General features: G+C 40.5%; 1 protein-coding gene across 12 annotated transcripts; it reads right to left on the bottom strand.

Annotated features, from left to right (window-relative positions):
* Positions 1-1,617: 1,617 nt before the first annotated feature.
* Positions 1,618-19,406, bottom strand: LOC139378495 (basic helix-loop-helix ARNT-like protein 2). 12 transcript variants are annotated; one of them, XM_071120704.1, is made up of 17 exons: positions 19,213-19,389; positions 14,307-14,433; positions 14,162-14,200; positions 13,997-14,038; positions 13,095-13,252; positions 11,173-11,261; positions 10,378-10,470; positions 9,500-9,617; positions 9,004-9,150; positions 8,574-8,805; positions 7,004-7,110; positions 6,580-6,727; positions 6,296-6,348; positions 6,088-6,199; positions 5,839-5,923; positions 3,827-3,926; positions 1,618-3,636 (listed from the first exon to the last, which is right to left on the bottom strand). In XM_071120704.1, exons 1-17 carry the CDS (start codon positions 19,268-19,270, stop codon positions 3,464-3,466), a joined length of 1,881 nt encoding a protein of 626 aa, XP_070976805.1. In that variant the 5' UTR covers positions 19,271-19,389; the 3' UTR covers positions 1,618-3,463. The 12 variants fall into 12 exon arrangements, with proteins under 12 accessions (XP_070976805.1, XP_070976808.1, XP_070976809.1 ...); XM_071120707.1 differs by having other exon boundaries at positions 1,618-3,621; XM_071120708.1 differs by having other exon boundaries at positions 1,618-3,618.
* Positions 19,407-19,413: the final 7 nt, after the last annotated feature.

Here is a 19,413-nt window from a genome sequence, read left to right as displayed (position 1 = left end):
CCATTAACGGTTGCAAAAAGTCCAAGTAATAGATTGGATTAGCTAAGAAAAAAGTGTTATTTATAATTGGGGTAGCATAAGATTAATTAATCAATCAATTACATCCAAAAAACATAGATATTGGAAAATAAAATAAAAAGTCTACCTGCAATAGAGCATGCTGGGAAATATAATGATTGGCCTGGTTTTGGTTCAAGTCTGGTTATTAACACCAACACGGGGGATAATTTACACCACTGGGTGTTCATTTAACTCTTTAGTGTTAATTTAACTCCTGAATAAACACTATAAATGTTAAACTGAAAAATTAAAACTATAGGTAATTAACTTCCAAACATTTCAAGTAAGTATGTTTTAGAATTCTGAAGAATCGTGGATGCCACGTCAAGAACCCCCCACTTAACTCAAAGGCTATTTATTGGGCAAGAGTTCTCCAATTAACCTTAAGAGCTTAAGTGCACTTTGGACAGGCAAGATTGCACTACAGTGTAGATAGGCTAGGTTGAGCTCCCCCGTCACTGTAGTGGTAGCATCCACTTGACCTACAGACTTAGAAATTACTCTGTTTTTCCTACTAACCACAACAATATTTCAAGATTAGAAAATGGAGAAAAATAAAATAAAAAATAAAATGGAAAACTATTTATATTATACCGTTTGAATTAGTGGGTTGGAAAAATGACAAATTTAAGGGTTTGAAACTACAATTCAATTATTCAATTTGACTGTAGTATTAGATCATTGAACTGCCAAAATATATGCTGGCTATTAGTTACCTACAACTGTATGAGATCTGTGTACAGGTGTTAGCTTTGGCTATGTAAAGCTCATCTTTAGAGAAGGCATTGCCTGTACTTAAAGACTGGACTCTTATCCATTGTCAGATATTAGGTACTGTACCATAGACATCTTGATTCTATACAGAGAAAACAAAGTAAGTCAGCAACTACATCTGATTCAATAGGATCCTAAAAACAGGAAGAAGTGTGAATGCTTACCTCTTGTAGCGAGATACAGCCTCAAGTGTGCTCAAAGACTATGACACTAAGAGGAATGCTGTGTTATTCCTACAAGGAAATGGAATATGGCTTACCGTAACTTAAGCCAAAGAAAAACGCAAAAATGCCACTCTAAATGGTCAATGGACTTTTCCCTTTGATTTAGATAATAAGGAAATACCTACATCACACCTCTGACCCATAACTGGTCTATAGTAATACAATGTATGCCATTTAGCAGACGCTTTTATCCAAAGCGTCTTAGTCTTGCTTGCATATATTTTAGATATGGGTGGCCCCGGGAATCAAACCCACAATCCTAGTGTTGCAAACGCTAATTGAGACAATTATTTTTTAATTCTGTTAAGTCAACAAATATGAATCTCTATGGATGACATACAGTATTGGCTAAGGTGTTGAACTGACAGTCACAGGGACCGGGATCGAATATTGGTCGGTACCCCCTGAATTAACTACATTGGGTGTCAGAAGTGGGATGGCAATGCTGAGAGGTCATACAAATGATTTCCCATCAGTACGGGCACAAGGGACTTGTGAGAGTGAAGCAGAGGGACTCACTTTCTAAAGGAAGAGGGTAGTGTAAGGACCATAGTACTCCTAGGGACAATTACACTTGATTGCATTCACATACATATTTTTTTATATTTAATCTGAATTGAAATGCAGTTTCCAGATGTTCTATATTTAAGTCATGCCTATAGATGACGATTACACACTTTCAAGATAAAAACATAAGTTTCATATTAAACTTTGTTAATGGGTTCAGATTTGTTTTTAATGTTTAATTGCATTGCATGGTCAGAGCCAAAGAATATCAAAGTTTGACATGCAGTTTATTCATTTGCTTTTCTGTGCCAGATTACTTGATTCTTTGCACATGAAGCCATGATCTTCCCTCACCCAAAAAAGTGTAATAATAATCAACACTGCAGGAGTGCACACAGGCATTACAATTCAAGTCATTACGGATTCACTGATATTTCTCCCCTTTGTCCCTCATTTTGTTCCGCAACCAAAATTGCAGAACAAAACGTACAGTGCATTTAGATTGAATTCCAGCAACACAGACTTCATTTATTTTCAAGCACTTGGATTTTAAGTATTTGGAAGGTGTGCAAACTTCACACAGAGAAAGTGATGCTCTGTTCATAGCAAAGGCAGACACGGTACTGAGATTAGTTCTGGGGCTAAAGAGGCTTTCGCAATAGTTTGCTGAAGCGAGGATCAAAAGGTTGTTTGCAAGCATTATTTTCCTTGTCTGGATTAGTTTCACACCTCCACATTTCAAACAAACTAGGATGTGTTTGTATAAGGCAGATGCACAGGGATGTAGTGGAAAAGGATTCAACTGGGTAAGACCTGAATGCTGGTTGTGATGACGGGCAGTGAGTATTTTATTTGATCATTAAAAAGTTGAAGAACAGATATTTAAAACCATTGAGGACAAAACACAATCAAGCCCGAGAGCTTATTTCCATTGTGTTCCTCTAGGATAGGCAAAGCACATGCTATTGCTAACAACGCCAACGTTGCGGAATAAATGTGTAAATGCTTTCAACAAAATAAAAAGTTGTTTCTGTGCGTTTAGCCTCCATCACATCCCTGCAGGTGCATCTTCAGGGTGTTCTGTTTCAGTGTAAATGAAAACATTTCCAGAGAAGCAGCTCTACCTCTTGAGTGACTTCAGAAAAAGGAATGCTGGTGTCTTTACAATAGACACCTACACAGAAGCCTACAATGCAAGAGCAAAAAGACAGAACAATATACAATTTCACTTTATAATAATAGACAATGACAATTTGAGTGAAGACACGTTTGTAATGTTTCATTTCAAGTTATTCACACAAGTGATCAGTGTTCAGAGTTAATATACTTTGCAATTGATTAACCTATGCCTCCGTCCACTACCTTGGAATTTGAGTTGATCACTTTCACACCGGCGCGAACCCCAAGAGTACCGAACTGCTATCGATCTGTGACCCCCCCCAGATATAGGCAAACTCGGGTGGTTTTAGTACACATTCAGTTACATTGAAACATTGATCAAAACAATTCCCACCAATTGAACCAGCTGTGTAAGCCACCAAAGAGTTAGCTGGTTTTAGCGCAGGCTAGATTTATCTTGCTGAAACTTAAACAGAGAGCTGTAGAAGTCCCTCAGAAGCACATAAATCTGTTTCCTTGGTAGCGGAGCACATGAAAATAGTCCCTGGATGGAGTTCGTCTAACCATAAACTACAGAGTTAAGGACTGATGGAGTTGGGGGTCAATTCCATTTCAATTCTGGAAGTGAATTAAAATCCCAATTCAGGAATTGAACGAAATCCTCTTTGAAAATGCTTAAATAAATAAATGAAGTAATGTAGATAAGAATAAATATCATTTTTCAATTCTTGAATTGGAATCTAAATTCTTCTCCTGAATTCATGGCATTTGAATCTATGCTAGTGAGACCAGTGCATGTTGTCAAAGTCTACTGCGTCCCCCAGGTTGGCATCAGTGTCCAGCAGGCTCATGATGACAGCCATGGCAGCCTCGTCGTTGCTCAGGATACCGAGGCCTGGTCCCACCATGCTGTCCAGGTCCATCTGGGAGCTCTCTGCTGGGGGAGAACGGGCTGTCATCAAAATCAACCAATACACAAAGTTATGTTAGTCATATGCTAACCAAGGATAACTCTAAGAATAACTAAGTAACCCAAACATACACTTAAAACCGTCTGACTGATAACAGTCTAGGTAAATGAAAGATCATGTAAATGCATTGCTTCTAAGATTACTTAGTATAGGATTTTGAATGGTAACTACCTGTGTCCATATGTGTGTTGCTGCCAGCGTATGTGGCCCCCTTTGAAGCAGACTGTAATCTAGGCTTGCTCACTGTATCAGTCACCTCCTCATTTGACATCTGCAAGAGGACAAGTAGGTACATAATAATACAGAACATGTTTTGCTCTATAGATTTTTTGATACAAAGTTCCATTTACAAAACTTTTCAAGCGCAACTATTAAGAGGTGTAATATTTACTCAAGTGGTTATGGTTGCGACCTGCATGTAAAAAAACACCATACTCTCTCCCTTTATGCCGTAATGAAAATAGTAAAAACATATACAGTATATCACAAAAGTGAGTACACCCCTCACATTTTTGTAAATATTTGAGTATATCTTTTCATGTGACAACACTGAAGAAATGACACTTTGCTACAATGTAAAGTAGTGAGTGTACAGCTTGTATAACAGTGTAAATTTGTTGTCCCCTCAAAATAACTCAACACACAGCCATTAATGTCTAAACCTCTGGCAACAAAAGTGAGTGCACCCCTCAGTGAAAATGTCCAAATTGGGCCCAATTAGCCATTTTCCCTCCCCTGTGTCATGTGACTCGTTAGTGTTACAAGGTCTCAGGTGTGAATGGGGAGCAGGTGTGTTAAATTTGGTGTCATCGCTCTCACACTCCCTCATACTGACTGGTCACTGGAAGTTCAACATGGCACCTCATGGCAAAGAACTCTCTGAGGATCTAAAAAAAAAGAAATGTTGCTCTACATTAAGATAGCCTGGGCTATAAGAAGATTGCCAAGACCCTGAAACTGAGCTGCAGCACGGTGGCCAAGACCATACAGCGGTTTAACTGGACAGGTTCCACTCATAACAGGCCTCGCCATGGTCGACCAAAGAAGTTGAGTGCACGTGCTCAGCGTCATATCCAGAGGTTGTCTTTGGGAAATAGACGTATGAGTGCTGCCAGCATTGCTGCAGAGGTTGAAGGGGTGGGGGGTCAGCCTGTCAGTGCTCAGACCATACGCCGTACACTGCATCAAATTGGTCTGCATGGCTGTCTTCCCAGAAGGAAGCCTCTTCTAAAGATTATGCACAAGAAAGCCCGCCAACAGTTTGCTGAAGACAAGCAGACTAAGGACATGGATTACTGGAACCATGTCATGTGGTCTGATGAGACCAAGATAAACGTATTTGGTTCAGATGGTGTCAAGCTTGTGTGGCGGCAACCAGGTGAGGAGTACAAAGACAAGTGTGTCTTGCCTGGAGTGTCATGGTCTGGGGCTGCATGAGTGCTGCCGGCACTGGGGAGCTACAGTTCATTGAGGGAACCATGAATGCCAACATGTACTGTGACATACTGAAGCAGAGCATGATCCCCTCCCTTCAGAGACTGGGCCGCAGGGCAGTATTCCAACATGATAACGACCCCAAACACACCTCCAAGACGACCACTACCATGCTAAAGAAGCTGAGGGTAAAGGTGATGGACTGGCCAAGCATGTCTCCAGACCTAAACCCTATTGGGCATCTGTGGGGCATCCTCAAACGGAAGGTGGAGGAGTGCAAGGTCTCTAACATCCACCAGCTCAGTGATGTCATCATGGAGGAGTGGAAGAGGACTCCAGTGGCAACCTGAGAAGCTCTGGTGAACTCCATGCCCAAGAGGGTTAAGGCAGTGCTGGACAATGATGGTGGCCACACAAAATATTGACACATTGGGCTCAATTTGGACATTTTCACTTAGGGGTGCACTCACTTTTGTTGCCAGCGGTTTAGACATTAATGGCTGTGTGTTGAGTTATTTTGAGGGGACAGCAAATGTACACTTTTATACAAGCTGTACACTCACTACTTTACATTGTAGCAAAGTGTCATTTCTTCAGTGTTGTCACATGAAAAGATATACTCAAATATTGACAAAAATGTGAGGGGTGTACTCACTTTTGTGATATACTGTATATAGTCAATGTACAACTACTGCCTAGGGTCCTAAAGACACTGTAGGATGAGAGGTGAGGTAGGTAAGGTGACTCACGTTGGCATGAGAGGAGACCATTGGAGACCTGTCCTGAGGTGGACAGAAGGGACTGGAGGTTTCACTCGATGGAGAACAATTGACCCTGCACATTTTGGCGGTGAAAGAAAGCAGGACTAAGGCAACAAAATATTCAAAGTCATGCGCCAATAAAACAAAAAACAATGTAAGCCGACTGTACAAGCACCAGCTTCCTCCTGGTGGTCAAAGAAAGCTCTGTAAAACAATGCCATAATACACGCAACACACCTGTTGGAGTCCAAGAGCTCGTTTGCTATCTGGGTCCCTATGCTGCCAGCGTAGATCATAGTGGCCATGCCACTGGAGATGCCAGGGATAAGGATAGTATGTTTGCTCTCTTCTGTAACAGAGTGAGGGGTCAGGACAGTGAGCTGAGGTCAGTCAACTACACCCAAACAACATCCAGAATGACCAGGACAAATATTCCTTTCCTTACCGTCCAACAGCTTGGAGCTGCTCGGCTGTTCAGCTTCTGTGTGACCGGGTCCACTGTGAGTGGAGAGGGTACAGATGACAAATGACTGTACATTCCTTGTATGATGTCATTAGTACAGCGCTGAGGACTCTCGAACAACAGCTACATTTTGGGTCCAAAATGGGACAATTTTGACTGAACTTGTGTCTTGATTCGAATCAGATGATTAAATTAAATGTATTTTACTGAATATCATTATAGATTGTTCAACTCACAATCTAGACCTAATGTGAAAAGGCACTTACAAAACTCGGTTTGTTGACACAATAAACTCAATTTCTTTGGTCCACGGGTTTATAAAACTAAACCACTGACTTTGAAGCATGACGAAGGAGCCAAGTTTTGTTTTGAACTTGTAGCAGCTGGTCTCAATCTTCTCTTTACTGCGGAGAACTGTTGAGACACAAAATGCCACTTCGATCACTGCAATGTGCTTGTTTTAGTCATGAACCCCCCCCCCCCAATAAAAAACTAATAATGCACAGGTTATTATAGTGTAATCACCATTTTACCTTGCGACAAATGTAAGAACCTGTTCATCTTCTGCAACCCAAAATAAAGTGCAACCGAAATATAATTCATATCTGCTTGAGCACCTTGCACATCTGGAGAACATATGACTCTCACCTATACGTAGATACGAAAGACAACCAAACTATTCTCCATTACCTTTCCTGTGTGTCTCTGCGAGGGGTCGCAGGTCGTCCTGGTGGAAGTACTCATAACAAGACGTCCCCAGTAGTTCCTGTGGCAAGTAGCCCAGAACAGTAGTGGCTCTGAAGGACAGAGACAAGGAGGCTGTTATTCTCTCTACACCTACTACAGTCCGAGGTTGATATCTTCTGTCCACTTACCAGCTCTAACTATGTACATCATTTCAGAATGGCACAATAAATACTAACTATAATCATCAATATACATGATTCAGACTTTCTGTTTCTATGGAAAAGAGTAAATGGAATGGTTGTCAAACATTTGACCACGGTAAAGTGAGCTGGGTTCTTGTTCCCTGAATTGGGATGAAATGCCAAAGTAGAAAGAATCTCACTCAAAAGCAACAAAAAGAAAACTACTTACAGATAATATGAATTATACTGTAAACATAAATCAAATTGGACTGACGCGTTCAATGCACTCTCTGCTGTTGGTCAGAAGATCTCACCACCAGTGTTACATTTTAGGACAGCCTGGGTCACAATAACAAATCCACATATGTTAAAGGGCTCCTGTTGTGAAATGAAGCTAACTATTTGACAACCGATAAGAGAAAAGGTCTTTATCTTGACATGCTTACTATGTGAAAAACAATACAAACAATGTTCCAAGTAAACATTTTTCAATTTATAATCTGCATTTCAAACCAATAGTACTAGTATTGTACTGCTGCCATCTCTTGAAATAATCAGTACAGTCATCTCTTCAAGGGGTATATTGTCTCACTTAGAATGCATTCAGACCAGTTGCTGGAAAACTTGGGGTAGCTCCATTACACTTACAGCCACTGTGGTATGGGTAGGGGGTGCCATGGCAAACCCTATCCAAGATGACTGCCTGCCAGGCCTGCCTTAACCAACGTCATTGCTTTTCTCTTTATTTGTTTCTTTCTTTCGCTGTTAATACAAGCACAGGTTGGGTTACCCAGGGTATAACTGTAATGTTAACCAAGGCCAATTTAACTTACCGTAGCCTTGGCTAACATTACAGTATGTATCAAAACATACTCAACTCAGCTGAAAGAGATCGAATATGAACAAAAGACTGAGAACAATACGCTATGAAAGTTACCAGGAAGTGACTGCCCCTCAGCCTTGTAGTTTTTTAAAACTTTTGTAGGCTTTTTGAATGGTCTTCCATGGGCAAAAACGTAGCGCAATGGTCTTAAGTGCAAAAACTCAGTAAAAACAAATATAATTGTAATATATATATATATATATATATATATATATATATATATATATATATATATATATATACTATGAATTTGATTATATAATCGGTAAGCCTGTTCAAAAGATTAGCGGACTTGATCCAGAAGTAAATGGAAAGGGGCGGTTACTTTCACAGGGTATAGATTCAGTTTTATTTCCCTCCCAGTGTTTTTCATCAGGTGAAGGATATGCCCACAATGCCCCCTTATGAACAGTATTGGTTCAAAATTATGCCAACACTTTCCAAGAATATTTAATAATGAGCGAAAATCGCAAAAAGGTTTGTGGAGGGGGTAAGAGGCACAACTTACTGTTGGTCCACGAAGGTGAACTTGCCGTCAATTGCAAAGCGAGTGACAAACTGGGTGGGTTTGACCTTGACCTCTAGTGAGGGCTGACAGGCATCGTTAGGGTGAACACGGCACACAGCGACCAGGCAGGACAGATGGGAGAACTCGTTATCGTCACTCTCAGCATCCAGCTGGGTGGAAGGCCAACTCCGCATGTAACCAGTGCAATGGACAGTGCAGTATCGTTGAGACTCTACAGGGGGAGACAGTGTACATAAAACACGTGTTTACATTTAACCCCCATATGCAATTCCAATCATGGCCCTATCAGGGCTAACCTCAGTGAGATGGAATCAAGAAAAATAAATTGTGCTTCTGGGTTGATGACCAACACGTTTCGCTCTGTTCTTACGATGTATTTAGTGAAGGTGTCTCTGCATGGCTCTCTCACCCTTTTTCTTGGAGCTGCTGGGCTGGATGGTTTTGTCTTCTGTCTTCATAACTGTTCTGCTGTGCTTCATGCGGCAGAAGAAGGAGCGTCGTGCCCCTGTACACAGTTGAACTGCTCCCACAGGAAGGTCCTGCACCTGTAACCCTGCTAAAGAACCGGGAGAGCCTATGATACAACAACATCACATTATATTTACAATATAAAAAAACACATTGAAGACATAATATAAAAAGTACGAATCTGTGACCTCAAAAGAGAACGAGGGCAAAGTGGAAACCAGTAAAGCAACAACAAACAGAACCCAGGCTCTCTGCTCTTTCCCCTGTGCTAATAGAACTGAGATAAAAGCTGCAACTTTCTTTAAAGTAATACCGTTATAGTGGTGACATAGCTTTAACTGCATCTCAACAAGACACAAACAAAACAGAACACAGAGAGAAATAGATATGAAAGTCCCAGCATCAGATACATTTAAATGAAGTCTTTGCAGACTTACTTTTGGCATCTATGAGCCGTTCGCGAGGGTATAATCCTGAGGCTGACAGCTGCTCTTTCACTTTACTAATGTCCTTCGGGTGGACATAATCAAAAAGACTCTGTCCAATTAGTTCCAACTGTAAACAAAAACAGCACTTTAATTATCAGAACCAAACTATTCATCTCAGAACCCGGAACCAAATCTTGTGTGAGCTAGCTAGCTAGCCAACTATAGTTCTGAACTAGGGGAAATAACTGATTCAGATCCCCACTTCAGAACCACCTGAACTTTCTGGTTAAACCTCCGGTCTCCACTTCAAGCATCACCTCCACAATATAAAGCATGAAACAGATTCAGGTATAACTTTACTATGGTACAGAAATTACAAGGTACTAAAAGAGAATTTCAGTATTTTACAATTTAATGTTAGATAGTTCCTCACCCTGTAAGTAATCAATGGGCCAGGAGAAAATATAATCCATGGTTCAGTTTTCTTTAGACAGCCACTACAAACGTCTGCTAACTTTAGCCACCGCTAGCTAAAAATCAATGGGAGTGGTAAGGGCATGGGTGCCTGTTACAAATGGCCAAAGAAAACCAAACCATGGAACTAAATGAACGGAATAAACACTGTTAAGTAATGACCTCTTCCTAAAGTTGTCATTGAGAGTATTTAAGTGGATAATAGATAGGATTGAGTGATGGGGACATTGATGGAATCCACCTCAATAATTAGCTCAATTTAGAATTAAGTAGTAAATTAAGACTGCCAGACCTGCTTATTGTATATTATAAACTGGGTGAAGTGAATGCTGATTGGCTGAAAGCCGTGGTATATCAGACCGTATACCACACCCCCTCACGCTTTATTGCTTAAGTATAACCAGTTCACTGACCCGACTGTAGTTGAGGAACTTCAAGACGGATTCTGAAGTAAAGAGGATCTTCCCCCTGTCACAACTCACCACGAACAGGAACCCATCTGCAGCCTGGGGAAATGAGACACGGCACGACCTCAATATATTTCAATCTGGATCCATGAAAACGCTGACACTGCTACAGTATTTTGAAACCATCCGTGTGTATCCACTCTCTCGGTTTACTCTAAAATGGAAGACTGTGTGACAAACATGCACACTTGTGGGAGATCAGAGCTGGCAAAGGTTATACAACAGAACACTCCAAGTGAGGGGAAAGAACTGGCTACTTCTATATTTAATTCTACATTGAACTGAGCAGTTGACACATCCTTTTCTAATTAGGAATTTCCCAGAGTAAAGTTAGTTAGCAACTGAATGGAAAAATACTGTAGCAAACCAAGAGGGTATACCTGTGGTACTGTCCATAAAATAAAGTGCAGACTTAAAGTCTGAAGAAGAAACATGTCCACCATGTTCTCATAACTTTGGATAAAATGTGGCACTTTGAAAATAAAAACCATTGTAGATTTGACCTCATTATTGTAATTATAAAGGAATAACCCTAGACCCCTTTATTATTGGTTAATATTATATTTCCCATATCCCAAATTCTCAGCTAGTTTTGGAGCCTAGTAGACCCAACACACAAAAACTATAAATCGACACACTACATAACCCTACCCCACTGTTGTGACTGCTGCCACAATACCAAATGGGATTGATTTTGGTTGATTGGAGAAAGAGATTGAGACAGATTGAAAGGTGGCCTACCGTGAGCACCAGGTGCTTGAGATCATCCTGAGGCAGAAACGAAGGCTTGCGTTTGTAGTTAACGTCAGTAAAGGAACTGCTAGCACCTGCTGTGGAGACGAACACAGCACTGAGCTGTTAGTCTGTGATGTACCTGTCCCTTAGGAGCTCAACATTTCTATCATAACTTGAGTTAAAAATACATATGAATATTAAATCTTTATACAACACCAGTCAAAAGTTTGGACACACATACTCCTTCAATGGTTTTTCTTTACTTTTACTATTTTCTACATTGGAGAATAATAGTGAAGACATCAAAACTATGAAATAACACATACACATACACTGTGGAATCATGTAGTAACCAAAAAGTGTTAAACAAATCAAAATATATTTTATATTTGAGATTCTTCAAAGTAGCCACCCTTTGCCAAGATGACAGCCTTGCACAGTCTTGTTATTCTCTCAACCAGCTTCACCTGTAATGTTTTTCCAACAGTCTTGTTGGCGGATTTTCCTTCCCTCTGAGGTCCAACTCATCTCAATTGGGTTGAGGTCGGGGGATTGTGGAGGCCAGGTCATCTGATGCAGCAATCCATCCCTCTCCTTCTTGGTCAAATAGCCCTTACATAGCTTGGAGGTGTGTTTTTGGTCATTGTCCTGTTGAAAAACAAATGATAGTCCCACTGTGCGCAAATCAGACGGGATGGCGTATCGCTGCAGAATGCTGTGGTAGCCATGCTGAATAAGTGTGCCAATAATTCTAGATAAATCACTGACAGTGTCACCAGCAACACACCTCCACACCATCACACCTCCTCCTCCATGCTTCACGGTGGGAACCACACATGTGGAGATCATCCTTTTACCTACTCTGCGTCTCACAAATACACGGCGGTTAAAATCCAAGAATCTCAAATTTGGACTCATCAGACGAAAGGACAGACTTCCACCAGTCTAATGTCCATTGCTTGTGTTTCTTGGCCCAAGCAAGTCTCTTCTTATTATTGGTGTCCTTTAATAGTGGTTTCTCTGCAGCAATTCGACCATGACGACTCCTCTGAACAGTTGATGTTGAGATGTGTCTGTTACTTGAACTCTGTGAAGCATTTATTTTGGATGCAATCTGAGGTGCAGTTAACTCTAATGAACTTATCCTCTGCAGCAGAGTTAACTCTGGGTTTTCCTTTCCTGTGGCGGTCCTCATGAGAGCCAGTTTCATCATAGCACTTGATGGTTTTTGCGACTGCACTTGAAGTTCTTGACATTTTCTGCATTGACTGACCTTCATGTCTTAAAGTAATGATGGACTGTCATTTCTCTTTGCTTATTTGAGCTGTTCTTGACATAATATGGACTTGGTCTTTTACCAAATAGGGCTATCTTCTGTATATCTATCTTCTACCTTGTCACAACACAACTGATTGCCTCAAACACATTAAGGAAAGAAATTCCACAAATTATCTTTAACAAGGCACACCTGTTAATTGAAATGCATTCCAGGTGACTACCTCATGAAGCTGGTTGAGAGAATGCCAAGAGTGTCCAAAGCTGTCACCAAGGCAAAGGGTGGCTACTTTGAAGAATCTCAAATATAAAATATATTTTGATTTGTTTAACACTTGTTTGGTGATTCCATGTGTATTTTTTCATAGTTTTGATGTCTTCACTATTACTTTATAATGTAGTAGAAATAGAACAAATATTGAAAAACCCTTGAATCAGTAGGTGTGTCCAAACATTTGACTGGTACTGAATATTGTCAACAATGAACCAAGCTATTTGTGCACAGCTGTGTATTTTGCCGCCATCGTGTGTCCTAGGATCTAATTGCATTAGTATAGCTTCATGAGACCTACCTTAAAGAGATGTGTGGTGCTGCACAGATTGCCTGGTGTGGTACTGTGTTGTAAGAACAGTTTAGGGATGATGAGGCCTACCTTTCAGGGCTTTGAGGTGCTGCACAGCCATTCGCAGCACAGTGAGTTTGTCAAGCTTTCTGGCCATGGGGTTACAGGAGGGGATCATGGCTGACAGCTCGTCGATAAGGGTGTTCATTTTGTCCCTCCGCCGCTTTTCAATTTGGCTGTGTGGCTCCCTTTGAGTGAGGGCACAATGACACTTATTTGTCTCTCTCACACATATCTCACACACTTAAGTATACAGGTGTCTGATGGGTTGCTATCAAGTCAGCATGATATAATTTATAAAAGCAACAACACATGAAAGCGTGTGTGTTATTGTTATTATTGGCGTTACATTTATGTGGTCATTCACATCATGCCACCAGCTTCAACTGTATTATTAGAGTATTAGGTTATATATAATATTAAAGTATCCTCCTGTTTTTTAAAGCCAGTGCAGTCAAAAATGTGATTTTCCTGTGTTTTATATATATTTTCACGAGGTTGGAATAATACTGTGAAATTGTGAAAATGATGATAATGTCCTTTTAGTGTAAGAGCTGTTTGAAATGACCGCCTGAAATTTCAGCCAGTTTTGGTGGGATGGAGTTTTGGCCTGCCTGGTGACATCACGGTAAATTAGTTAAGAGACCAGTAAGAGAGTTCCAAATTGCTTTTCAGTTTTCCCCTCCCCACTCAGACCACTCCCAGACAATCCTAGAGGAATTCTTGCTTGAGAAACTTCTCTTGCTAAGAAGCTATTTTTGTTTATTTTCGACCATTTTGATTGAAAATGTGATTGTGATTGAAAACAATCACAGTAAGGTACTTAATTGTTACCCAGAAATTATTTGATATTGAGATTTTTTTAAACGGCTGCATTTGGCCTTTAACTCCCTTTCAATATACCAAATGAATATGTATGCCCAGGCTCTTACCTGAAGCATTTTATTTTCACCTGTTGTTCATCATCTTCCGATCTGAATTGGAATGGGAAATATATATTATTTAAAATGATTCATTTCAACACTTGGCCTGGCCCTGAGAGATCTTGCCAAGATTAGTGCTGAAATAAAATTCATTTCTAAAGAATCTTCAAATACCTGCTCTGTTCCTCCTCTATTTGAGCATCACCATTTTCCCTGCAGGACATGGAGAACACAACATATAAGTCCACCGGGTAAGAGACAAAAATAAGAATGTTATTTTTATCCTGCTTTATGAAAGGTGAGGTCTCTTTGCTCTTACCTGTTATCTAGATCCCCCTTCCGTTTCCTAGACAGCTCTTGGATTGGCATGGCTCCTGCCAGGTGGGGCGTTATGACGTCAGGCCGAGAAACAGGAAGGCTATTGGTTTCTCCTAACTGCAAGGGTCCTAAACCACAGGCACAAGAACCATACAAAACTGATACATTAGTTTTGATTTCTCATAATTTGTCATTCATCCAATGTCAAATGCAATGCATTATTGTAGCACTGACACCCTTATGGAGGCCTTGAGACAAAATTGGTTGGTGTTTTGTTTAATTGCCCTGATTTTTATATTTGCCAATGTTGAAAACCTCCATGAAGAACATTCACATATCCCGATCCTCAACTGAAACCCTCAACTGAGGACTGAGAAAATAAAATAACGAATGCTTGCAGTTACTTGCTTTCCTCAGAAGATGGCACAAATACCAACTCAATGGATGTTGACCTCAAGCATCCCATACACATGGTTGGAACTTTGTATCATTACAAGCTGCCTTGGAGTGTAACTTAATATTGTGTAAAAAGTTTTAAAAATAATAATAATTTTAAACCATCTTATAAATATAAATGTTCTTGTGGTGATCAGTCACATGATAAGTGTGTATGCACTAACTAACAACCACTTGAGAGGACTGTAAATAAACTCTCAATTGTAAGCTCATTGACAAATGCTCCTCAGTGTAAATTAATTTCAGTTCAGTTCAGATAACTGGAAATGGCCTTCCAGCTTGTAACTAGTAATCTTGAAAGCCATAAACCTGGCAGGTGGGGTGAATGAACTCTCCAACCTAAATCAGCCTACGAGACACCAACCTCTGGCACTGACAGTTTCTCCCGGCTGTCATGCAGCACGTGGTGAGTTTCCATGTAGCAAGTAAAAGTCACCATAAGAGGGCGTCTAACCACTCACTGGCTTTATCCCAGTTTCCCCCAGCATGCGGCACGTGATGGTTTCTGCTATCGCCTTACTTCACTGCTTATATAATGCTGTAACATTGACCTACTTCCTGCACAACTCCCCATTATACTGTAAGCGGTGATATTTTTATATAAAATATTGTTTAAAAGGGGGAAGATCTTTTGGGATTCTAATGCAAACAAATGTTTACGAATAATGAATAATGAACTAACCTTGGCTATGTCTACAAATTTTGGGGTCCTTTCTGATATAGGTGGAATGCAGAAAATATTCCAGCCCTGCCCTCTCTCTTCCTTTTCCTGCAGGCATCTCACCAAGCATGAGAAACTGTAGTAGCATAAAAGCAAAACAAGTGGAAATATTCCACAGGTAGAGATGGTATTGGAACTATGGTAATTGTAATAATTTAGCGAATTCTGTAGTTGTATCATCATGTAGGGTTAATATTTATTTATTTTTCAATTTTCATGAAAATAGTTAAGACAAATCTGACAAAGTTTGTTGCCCAATCAAGTAGAAACATTGTGGCTTTTGGATGTTTGACTATGACAGTGAGCAGCTCAGGGTTGAGGTAAATTTAGAATGTACATTGACATTTATTAACTAAAAATGGATATAAATTAGAACATCATACATTTCATAAAATCCAACACAATTCTAAAGGGAAGAGTGAAGATCCCTATTTTGCAGTAACTAACTTAAGGGGAAGACAATGTCATATCAAATACAATTAGGTAGTTATGTGGGGAAATGGTTGTGCTACACATCCGTTTCGTTGACCCAGTTTGGATCAAAGTTCATCAGGGGACCAGAGCAACCCCTGGTAAATACGCAGCAGTCATTTCCTGGCTAGGCCAGCCTCTCTCCATGTCATCTCCTGCTGTTGTGACTGAGCAAAGCAGTTAACCCTTAAATGCTCAGAATGCTTCCGACCCCTTAGGGTGTGTGTGTCTTGGGGGGATTGGGATACAAGCAGAAACAAATTTCTGTTCTCTGAAAGTAAAAATTCACAGTACTCTTCTTAAATGTTGATCCAGTTCTTGACACTAATAGATGCAGAGGGAAACGCAAACACACTGACAACTGAGAACCAGACATCAACAAGTTCCCTGGTTGTGCAGGACATGAGTGGGTGGTGCAGAAACCAGGTCAATTGATTCACCTTGATTACACTTCTGGTCCTGGCTTCCTAAGAGATGACTGTATGGCAAGTGAGGCCTGTGTGACGGAGTGAGAAGGCTGTGCACTGGAGCTCGATAACGCAGCCACTGAACCTTCCATGGATGATGCTCTCTCCTGGCTGGATAAATGTGGCGAGGATCGCACTACTCCATTGGTCCAAGTCTTCAGCTGATGATGATAATGATGAAGACCCTGGCAGTCACAGCCATATAAATGGACCCTCAAAAGGACTCTCCCTCATCAGATGAGCTTCCTGTGGCTAGTTCTACTGGTGCTGGTGCCTCATAATCAACCTCCCCTATCCCTCACTACTCACCTGTCGCTCTCACACAAGAATCCCAGTGTGTCGATAGGGTCTATGGTACAACTAGAACATTCATGTCTAAAAGTTGATTAGACAGCACAGCAGTATGGTGTTATGGCAGTATATTGTTATGGCAGTATCTAGTTAAAGCTGTATGCCATTATGGCAGTATCTAGTTAAGGCAGTATGAAGTTATGGCAGTATCTAGTTAAGGCAGTATTGGTCAGTGGTGAGTATCCGAGTTCAGATTCCCTATTATATTCACTGGAAAAAAGCATGTAGTTTATTACCTGATAGTTATTAGGTAATAGTGTCCAGGTTTACACTAGTTATTAGTGTCCAGGTTTACATTATGCACTTTATTCTCATCTCCCCATCATAACCCCGCCCCCTCATGGAAAAAGGGAAGTTCCATTGAAGTTGTCCTGCACAAACCTCTTCATCAATCTTACATGTAAAAGCCTAGAATGAATTATGGGTTAATCATTAATGGCTAATCATACCTCCTTGTGTTTGCACATTTTCTTTCAGAGGAATCTGAGCTTTACACGTCACTTAATTTAAGGAAGCTTGTTTTTCTTATCTGAAAATAGATCCAATCTGGCTGTCTTTTCAGCCAAGAAAAGAAAGGCAACTCTACACCGGTCACACTGGCCAATCTGACTACTTCACCTGAGAGCCATTCCCCTTCACTCCCACAGGAATCGCCCCCACCCCCACACCAACCTCTGCACTGGTTTTGAATAATACTATGGGCCAGGCAAAATGGCAATACCATGTTGGACACATGCATACACGAGATGAGGTACAATATTAAGAAAGAGGGCTGACAGTAGAATACATTTTGTTTATTCAATATACAAAACAGAGGGAATACATCTTGTAATGGGGGAATCTATGCTATTCAGGTAAAGTACAGTTGACTGTTGGCAATACGGTTTTAACAATTGGTTGCCTAACAGAGTGCTATGTAATACATTATTTCCTCTGTCCATTCTCTTTATCCGTTCCTGTGTTACGTTTGTCATCCTAGAACACCTTTAGGTCTGGTACTACTTTAAGTGCAATCATTATTAAGTCAGGAATAAATAAATATTGTTACAGAAATTGAGTGTTAAGCCTACAACACCATTCAGAATTGTCAACCAATGTCAAAATGTTTGCCTCATATTTGACACGTGCAGCTTGTGTTTGAAAAGTTATCAAATTATAGGCTCTGGTGTTTTACAAAATAACTGATCACTGGCCTACATAGCCCAAACAAGTTACTACAGTTATATTGGCCAAAGCGCAGCTAGCCTATTTGATGTAGCGTATAGGCTCAATTAAAATGTGTCAGGCAGGCCTATACATTTTTTACTAATGTTTTATGCTGCAAATAGGTATTATTTTCAAAGGAGCGTCCTGGGTGACCATATTCAACTACATTCATAACACGTACGGTATTGGATGTTATGGTCAACTTACAGAATGGGAAATTGCGTTATTAAGCATGAATGCAGAATATTAGCCTAGCTTGCACGTTCGGGAAGGAACAATACTTGTTTTGGGCTGCGTTCCAATAAATCCACCCACCCACTTTAAGAATTTGGAAACTGTTTCATAACCCAATTCTTGGAAATATTCTTTAACATTTTACCATGCATTGCCAAAATCCCAATGGGGTCATGGAGATCAGTTTACGAACAAGTGGCAATGCATCAGAATGCTTTAGACATCGGAAATTCTCGTCACCAAAAGTACAAACTTGCCGCGATACATTGAAATTCTACAACTATGAAAACCTGTAAACTAGGCTATGACTTTAGGCTATCCAAACACCTATATAAAACACAATTTAGGCAATACGTGCGACTGAACAGGATATGGTGCAAGCATTATCCACGCATAAATTACGTGATTGGTGCCATTTTATTTGATTAACAGGCTAACCGACATAGACTATTAGTCTAAGCAAAAATACCAAAGGGATGAAGATAAGATCTATTGACCGCCAATGAAAAGGCAGCTGCATAGTTTTACACCAGGTTTACCATAAATACAATTCCACCATGCACATATTGTAATAAAATCACACCAAATCCTACCTGCGAAATTACATGGTAGAATGCCACAAATATGGCCAAAATTATAAAATTTCCACGAGCGCGTCCCAGGACTTCCTCGAGTGTGCGTTTGCTCCACTGATCTACTGACCTACATTTTGGGGAATAACCAGAATTGTTTTCAAAGCGAAAGAAACAGCTCCCCTCAAATCCCACCCGGCGCATAGCATCGACTACAATCAACTTTTATCACCTCATAGTCTAGATAATTCACACGTGGTGCTTTCAAGACAACTCGGAAAGATCAGAACCTCCAAGTGAGAATTTGCGTACGGTTTTTGCGTAGATGTTCCTATTGGTTGATTCTGATCTTTTTCAAACGTGAAACCCAGAGCTCAGTTTCCGAGTTCCAAGTTGTCTTGAACGCGGTACAAGTAGGTCTACCAGTACCTGTTCGTTTGTCTGCGGTCCCGTCATTGCCGCCGGCGGCAAAATTCTCTTTGGACATGGCTGGAGCCGGTCAGCAGCAGCCCGGCGCCGCAGAACATGAGGAAGTGGTAGTGTAGCCTAAATGTGGTAGAAATAGCCTACTGTAGAAGAGGCGGGGGATTGTAAACGTACTTTATTTTTTCCTCCTCTCTCTGTAGTAAG

Source organism: Oncorhynchus clarkii, chromosome 21, assembly GCF_045791955.1.
Source record: "Oncorhynchus clarkii lewisi isolate Uvic-CL-2024 chromosome 21, UVic_Ocla_1.0, whole genome shotgun sequence".
NCBI lineage: Eukaryota > Metazoa > Chordata > Actinopteri > Salmoniformes > Salmonidae > Oncorhynchus > Oncorhynchus clarkii.
The sequence above is the reverse complement of the archived record's forward strand: the minus strand, read 5'-3'. Positions and strand labels throughout refer to the sequence as shown.

What these genes read in the sequence shown, in the direction of transcription:
- LOC139378495 (XM_071120704.1), bottom strand. Translation starts at nt 19,270, where the DNA reads ATGTCCAAAGAGAATTTTGCCGCCGGCGGCAATGACGGGACCGCAGAC. An exon ending in TCAAGCACCTGGTGCTCACG is followed by an intron (nt 10,471 to 11,172) that starts GTAGGCCACCTT and finishes TCATTTCCCCAG; the next exon opens with GCTGCAGATGGGTTCCTGTT. An exon ending in ACGGCTCATAGATGCCAAAA is followed by an intron (nt 9,151 to 9,499) that starts GTAAGTCTGCAA and finishes CCGGTTCTTTAG; the next exon opens with CAGGGTTACAGGTGCAGGAC.